At 36.6% G+C, this 7603-nt stretch overlaps 1 protein-coding gene across 1 annotated transcript in view; it reads left to right on the top strand.

The window, feature by feature from the left end:
- Positions 1-7603, top strand: part of rnf17 (ring finger protein 17) — a 34362-nt gene that overhangs the window by 9896 nt on the left and 16863 nt on the right. The window contains exons 13-15 of the mRNA XM_016509666.1: positions 528-699; positions 873-999; positions 1686-1852. Coding sequence (XP_016365152.1) covers positions 528-699; positions 873-999; positions 1686-1852 — 466 coding nt within the window. The remainder of the gene's footprint in view (positions 1-527; positions 700-872; positions 1000-1685; positions 1853-7603) is intronic.

Below are 7603 nucleotides of genomic sequence, written 5' to 3' on the forward strand. Positions count from 1 at the left end.
TGTGTAACAGTATATTGGTTCACAGCAGTTTAATGTTCTTGTTGTTTTCTCTGTTCATGAACGTTAATCAAACAACAAAACACAAAGAAAAATCACTTTTGTAGCTTTAACACAGATTTGTTAGATTTAATTTATAGTGAAATCTATGCAGTGTTATTTTACATTTGATTATTCAATTTCTGTACCTGAATACTGTTAGACTTACCTGAAAAATATAAAGCACTGCTTATTTCATTTGTATCTTTGTTCTGTTATTCATCTATGCTTGTAATTTGTTTATTTCCTATGCTGATTTACTCGCCTACAAAATCAACCCAATCATTGATTTTTTTTTTTTTTCAAATATAGAGCTATTGAAGTAATCTAATTTTTTTTCCATATCAATATATATTGCAGAAAAAATAATAACGCAATGTGAGTTTTTTCCAATATCGTGCATCCCTATTACAGACAATGCTTTCTAAAGAAGATCAAAAGATAAACTTTGAGATGTGGCTATCTGATTGTTTGTATCTTGTTGTGCACAGGCTCTATGCTCTTTATCTATTGGAAGGAGGATATGTGGTGTAGGGTAACAGTGACTGAGCTCTTTCAGAAAGAGTGTTTCCAGAGTGTGACCAAATGCCGTGCATCAGATGTCTCCCGTCTGTGTGTCTACTTCCAGGACTTTGGCTTCTCCAAGGGCGTTTCAATTCCAAGGTGAATGAAGTGTATTCATATGTAAACAATTAAAGACAGAGATGCTCCCTTTATTTCTTAATTGTGTGCATAATTTTTTGCATGCTCATGTATCTCAAGTAAATCTGCTCTTTTCATCTGACTGCAAATTCACTCATTCACTGTATGCATGTTTTCTCTTCGTGCATCTCCAGTGATGGAAATTTAAGCGTGTTGAATGAGTGTCTGCGGAGACCTGATGCTGCTACTCTGGCTGAAATGAATGGCTGGGCTCCTCTGGCCATCAAATGCTCCCTTAAAGATATTATTCCTGCAGACTTGGTATAAGTTGTGGAGATGTATTTACTCTGTATTTACTGTATTAGTGTTGCAGCTGAGTGCACCAAAATACATGTTAAAGGGTTAGTTCACCCAAAAATGAAAATTAGCCCATAAATTACTCGTCCTCAAGTCATCTTAGGTATATATGACTTTCTTCTTTCAGACGAATCCAGTCGGAGTTATATTAAAAATTGTCTTTGATCTTTCAAGCTGTTTAATGCCACTCAGCGGGTGTTGCATGCATCAGTCCAAAAGAAGTTAAATAAAAAGCGCCCATCCATAAAAAAAAAGTGTCTCACATGGCTCCGGGGGGTGAACAAAGGCCTTCTGTAGCGAATCGATGCATTTTTGTAAGAAAAATATCCATATTCAACACGTTAATCACTTTAATGTAGCTTGCGCCAACAGTTGCACACGGAAGCAGCTCCGGGCGGATGGCGTATAAGGTCAGCTTTGCGCATGCGCCGGTGAGTCTCGTGAAAACCAACGTTTGTTTTTAAAAGTTTTGCATTTATTCAAAAGAATTATTCAGGCATTTAGCTGCCATCTAGTGTGTAAAAAGAATTTGTGTTTCTGATCTAGTTTTGTATTTATAGATGTTATTAGAGAATATGAAGAATTTTTGCATCTCTTGTGACTAGGCACAATCAATAACTGGCAAGACATGTGTTTGTGTTTTTTATCAGCTGAGAGGGTGGAGTTTAGAGGCAGCTGACGAGATGAGGAGCCTGCTGGGATCTGAGGCTGTGGAGATGCAGGTGTTCGGTGAGGACGGAGACACACTGTTAGTGGATCTGAAGAAAACGCCAATGGTGTCTCTGCGGGAGCACCTGGTGTTCATGGAGCTGGCCAGGTATGTAATTGTCCCATCTGGGGCTCCCAGTTCCATCCTTACAGCATTTTTTAATCTTCATCTGTAGGGGTGCTCCGATCAGGATTTTTGAGACCGATCACAGAAAGCAGTATCTGCAGATACGATCACCGATACCGATCTGTTTTTTATAGCCTTATTTTTATCATGTAGAATTATTTATAGTAATACTCCAATCAGGATTTTTAGACATTTATTCAGGGCCTGAATTTCATTTTTGAAAATGGGAATTTCCCTCTTATAGGTGACTCTTGTGAGAGGGGATTTTTCTTTTAATTTGAGGAGTGGAGGGGAGCATTTTGTTAAATTTTTCAAAAATATATATTTTATCTCACCTAAATGTTCGATCATGAAGTGCATTTTTGTTTTTACACTCGTGCAGTCGTTGCACAATAGCTTACACACAGCACAACACAGTTGCTCAAGCAAGTGGCAAAATATTTAAACTACTTTTGTTACGTTATCACAAAAATTCTAAATTAAAACTTACCACTGACAGAAACAGACAGCTCTACTGCCTTTTCTTTTGCATTTAAATCTTTATTACAAGCAATCCTGCGGTTAATAAAGAACTTTGTTTTCCAACATCCACGAGTGCCATCTATCTTTTCCTTTTTCATCTAAAAGTGCTCTTTTCCTTTAAAACTAGCCAACAAGCCATATGTGTTGACTGTGAAACACAGACTTTAATTATATGCATTTATGGTGTAATTACTACATTTTCATATTTACCGCAAACAATGCGCTGTCACTTTAATTCAGCGCTGCTGCAGACTGCTCATGGAACGCACTGCCGGACCGAAACTGTGCCGTGTGAACGATTTAAAATCCGTTAACATGAGCGTGGAAAAAAATATGCACTGCATACGGAGCATGTGAACCTGGCATTATGTGTGTGCGCAGCGAGAGTGCATGAGCGCTCAGTCTCCAGGAGAGCGCGCAAGTGCTGAATGGTTAAACACTGGCAAGAATTGAAAAGAAATGCAATTCATAAACTTTAGTGACGATGCAACACTGCTTCGATTGTGCAAGTGATAATTCCTATGGCTATGTCAACTGTGCAGTGTGCAGCTCGCTTATAGTGCAGATGTGATTTGAAGCCATGTGCGCATTTTGAGAGGGAAAGAGAGCGAGCGCGTGCAGTGATTCACTCACGCGGTTTGTGAAATTATGTCTCACAGAAAGTTTTCAAATTACTTTAGAAGTTATTTAATGAAGAAATATGAATTGTACCTCACCTTCAGCAGTATAATTATTTTACCCGCGCTGGACAGGGACTGAGACGGTGCTGCATGTCATGCCAAATCTCTCACAGCAGGCGCTTCATCAAGCTTGAGATCGGCCTTTATAGAGACCGCCGATCAAACATCCCAAAGCGATTATCGGCCGATAGTGATCGGTAGCCGATCAATCGGAGCACCCCTATTTCATCTGTTTGGTTCTATCTGGGTTTCTTCTGCTTTTTTCAGTACATTCAACAATTAAACCTATAACTCGAGAGCATTTTGAGACTAAATTGTAGAACATGATTTATAAAATAAGTAGAAATAAATGCTACAATTGGCCTAAAGTATGCTGGATTAAAAGGTTCCATTTGTTCTACTGAGTTCTTTGACGCAAAGAACTTCTAGTATAAATGGCCTAGGAAGGTACAGGTTATATATTAGTTAGGACTGTCAAGAGAAAAATATTTTTAATTTAATTATATGACGTGGTGATTAATCTAATCCCAAATTAATCGTACATCAAATTTGGCTGGGAAATTACCCCCAAAAGCTAAAAAAAGATGGGGAAAAAGAAAGAAAGATACAAAAAGTAGCTTTAGAAATAAATATTTTATTTGATTCAACATAAAATGTATTACACTCACTTTTTTTATATATATACATATAACATTTTTTTGTTTTGTATATATATTTTTGGGGGGCTTTTAGGCCTTTTTTATTAGATGGGACAGTTGAGAGCAGGCAGCAAAGTATTGGGTTGAGAGAGGGGGGGCGGGATCGGCAGAGGACCTAGATACGGAAATCGAACTCGGGTCGCTGTGAGCACAGTTGTGCTATATGTCGGCGCACAAACCACTAGGTTATCGGCACCGACACGCATTCACTTTTAAGATAGAATGGATTAACATAAACTATGGAACATTTGAGATTTTTTATTTATTTTTTTATTTTATTTTTTTACATAGTCAGTGGTGACCAAAAGAGTTACCAACATTGTTCGAAATGTCTTATGTTTCGCAAAAGAAAGTCATAAAGGTTTGAAACGACATGAGTTTGAGTAAACTAAAACTGCCAGTAGAGGACTTTAAATGCCTTAATGAGTAAGTCTTGGAGACATTAGATTTGTTCAGATGGCTGATTCATTCAGGAATGAAGTAAATGGCGCTTTATGAATGGGCCATTGAATCATTGGTTCACCTGATTCGCTCAAAACATGGATTCATTCAGAAGCAAAACACTGCAGACAATGTTGTCTAAAATATAACACAAAATTAACTTATTTATTAAACCGTTATATAAAATGTTACATGTGAAATATTTGGTCTGATTCCCAACAGGCAACCCTTTATAAATATGTCTTGAATGCACTGTAAATATCTTACACTGTATGAATTAATATAAATTAAAGAAGGAAAAAAGCAGAAGTGCCTGAACTTCTCAACAGAAATAAAAAGCAGGGATGTGATTTTTCCTTATAAATACGGATTTCTGTATTTTTCGACCTCTGAGGGACGACCCATGGGATTTGCGTAGATCCGAGGTTTTTTTGGGGGGGTTACTGCATGATAATTGAAATCGCGCAAATGGCCTTAAGCTATTAACTAAATAAACTTCAAAAATTTGTTTTCTAAAACATCATGGACTGAATGGTCCAGAGAGTGCTGCACGAGCTCACGGCGCCATCTGCAGGACAATTAAAAGCGTTCAAATTAGGGCTGGGCGATAATTCGATAACGATAATTATCACTATATAATTTTCCTCGATAAAGTGATATGAAGAGTTCGATAAATATTTGATATAATGTTTATGCGCCAAAAGCGGAACAAAACTCATTTGAATCGCGCCACATGGACCGCTTATCCGCTCGGATCAAAGTTCAAACTGCCGCGAGCTCACTAGAGCAGATGCGTTTACTCGGTCACGCGAGCATTAAGCAGCACTGTGAGATCCAGTTTGAAGCACTTGAATTCAGCGATGAACACAAATGACTCGGTGATTTAAACTAGTTTAAAGCCAAACAAGAGAAACACTGTGTGCAACGAGACGGTCAGAAGGCTTTTCAGTCTACAAATTGCCATTATTTACCATGGATTTACTGTAGTAACACTCACTGTACCATTGTATTGTGGCAGAAATTTGGGATATTCACACTGAATTTTATTAAAGGAATAATGGTAGGCATATACGGTGGTGTGAAAAAGTGTTGGCCCCCTTCCTGATTTCTTATTTTTTTGCATGTTTGTAGCGTCTGCGTAGAATCATGCATGATCTTTGGGTTTTATGGCTTAAGAGACCCTTTTAGCTTTTGACATTTGCATATAAATTACAGTCCTGGTCACAGACTTTACACTTATATGGGTGCTAAATGGCCAATGGTTCCCCAACCATATAAAACTGAGGTTGCTACAATTTTTAGAGCTGTTACTTATTTTGATAATGAACAAATTTACCTCTGCATCCTAACTCAAGCTACTATCAAATATGCATTTCTAAGAGACAAAAAGTGATATAATTATTATTAATATTATCAGGCAACCCAAACCTGTTTCTTGATTTGAAACAATATCACTCATTAGAACATGCAGAAACTAAGAAATTTAATTTTCTATTTAGTTATTTATTTTAAGGAAAATTAATGGTCTGGTTTCTACAACTTTCACTTTGGAGCAAAAATCTGGCTTTAAACTCGAAAGAAATAAAGATTTGACATTTATCGTGATAATTATCGACATCGACTGATATGAAAAAAATGATCGTGATAATTTTTTTGGCCGTATTGCCCAGCGCTAGTTCAAATGATTCAAAGCGCCAAAAGCGAGTAGAATCAGCGCAGAGATGTGTCACTCGACCCGGTGACTTTTTATGAATGGCAGTGAGAATTTTGCTAGTGCTGTCATAATTCACAACGGCTGTGATGTAATTATATAATAGGTTGTAGTCTGACGCGCTACATGTCTGCTGTTACAGTACTGTTTTTAGTTTCGATTCACTGTTAGTGCTAGCTGCGCTTGGTTTGAGCCGCTTTAATTTGCATTTGGGAACGCAACATTCGTCATTAGAAACATTTATAAATCAGTTGTTTACAAAGAGAAGTTTCAGTGTCACATAATCCTTCAGAAATCATTCTAATATGCTGATTTGCTGATCAAGAAACATTTCTCATTCTTATCAATGTTAAAAACAGTTTTGCTGCTTAATATTTTTGTGGAAACGATACCACACAAACATTTGTATAAGATTTAAAAAAAGAGAGAGAAATTAATCATTTTATTCATCATGCATGAAAGTGATAAAAAGTGAGTGAAGACATTTAAAGTGATTTCTATTTAATAAATGCATTAACAAATTTAATTAATATATTTGATAAATGCAAATAAATGCGCTGTTCATTAAACTTTATATTTATCAAAAAATCCTGAAAGATAAAGTGTATCACCATTTCCACACAAAATATGAAGCAGCAAAATTGTTTTCAACATTGATAATAATCAGAAATGTTTCTTGAGTCAAATAAATTGTAATGATTTCTAAAAGATCATGTGACACTGAAAACTGGAGTAATGATGAAGAAAATTCTGCTTTACATCATAGGAATAACATTTAGAGGTCGACCGATTGATCGGCCGGTTTTTGGCATTTTTTAATTAATCGGCATCGGCCGTTTGTGCAGCAAATTAGGCCGATTTATAGGCAGGCGCATCTGCGGGCAGCTAAGTGTTGTTGCGGAACGCCGGAGAATCTCTCTCTGGTTGCGTGCGGAGCAGCTCACACTCTGCAGCCTAGGGATGGGCGATACCCCTTATTTTGTTTTCGATACGATACCGATATTTTTCAAGGCAGTATTGTCGATATCGATACTGATTCGATACTTCTGCACTATATTTTAAAATTATGAAATGTATTAAATTATTAAATTACTAAGAGTAAAATGGGTTATGAAAACCACTTAACTTTGTTTAAAACGCATTTTAACCCGTTTAATCCCCAATTTTTCCCAGACATGAAAATATCCAAATGATGTGTCATTAGTAACCCTTTGAAATAATCAATAATAATTTTAATTTTTTTGGAAAAGTGTGTGAAAATTTTTTTTATGGTCAGTCACAATTGTAACCGGTGGGATAATGTGTATACTGAATTAACATATTTCTGCAGTCTTAAAAATCGTTATATATCTTAGCCCAGCTATTTTAAACTGTTTGATCACATTCTAGGGTTACTATTATGCATAAAAAACCCTTATACAACATTGATTAGTATCGATATTTTTTGTTTGATCTACTTCGGATCGATACGCCCATCCCTACTGCAGCCGCTTCTTGTTCACATACAGCTTCAGCTAATGATGGCAGGGCAAAACAGACCGTTTCGAAAGCTTAATTACGTTTTACCCTACTAGAATTGATGCCGGAACGTTATCATATTCATAAGTGCAAGTCATTTGCATGTGTAAGTAGAAACATATGCAATTCAGACGAAACTTCTGGGCTGATTATAACGTGCACG

The sequence above is a fragment of the Sinocyclocheilus rhinocerous genome, unplaced genomic scaffold (genome assembly GCF_001515625.1).
Source record: "Sinocyclocheilus rhinocerous isolate Xijiao unplaced genomic scaffold, SAMN03320098_v1.1 scaffold2369, whole genome shotgun sequence".
Classification (NCBI taxonomy): domain Eukaryota; kingdom Metazoa; phylum Chordata; class Actinopteri; order Cypriniformes; family Cyprinidae; genus Sinocyclocheilus; species Sinocyclocheilus rhinocerous.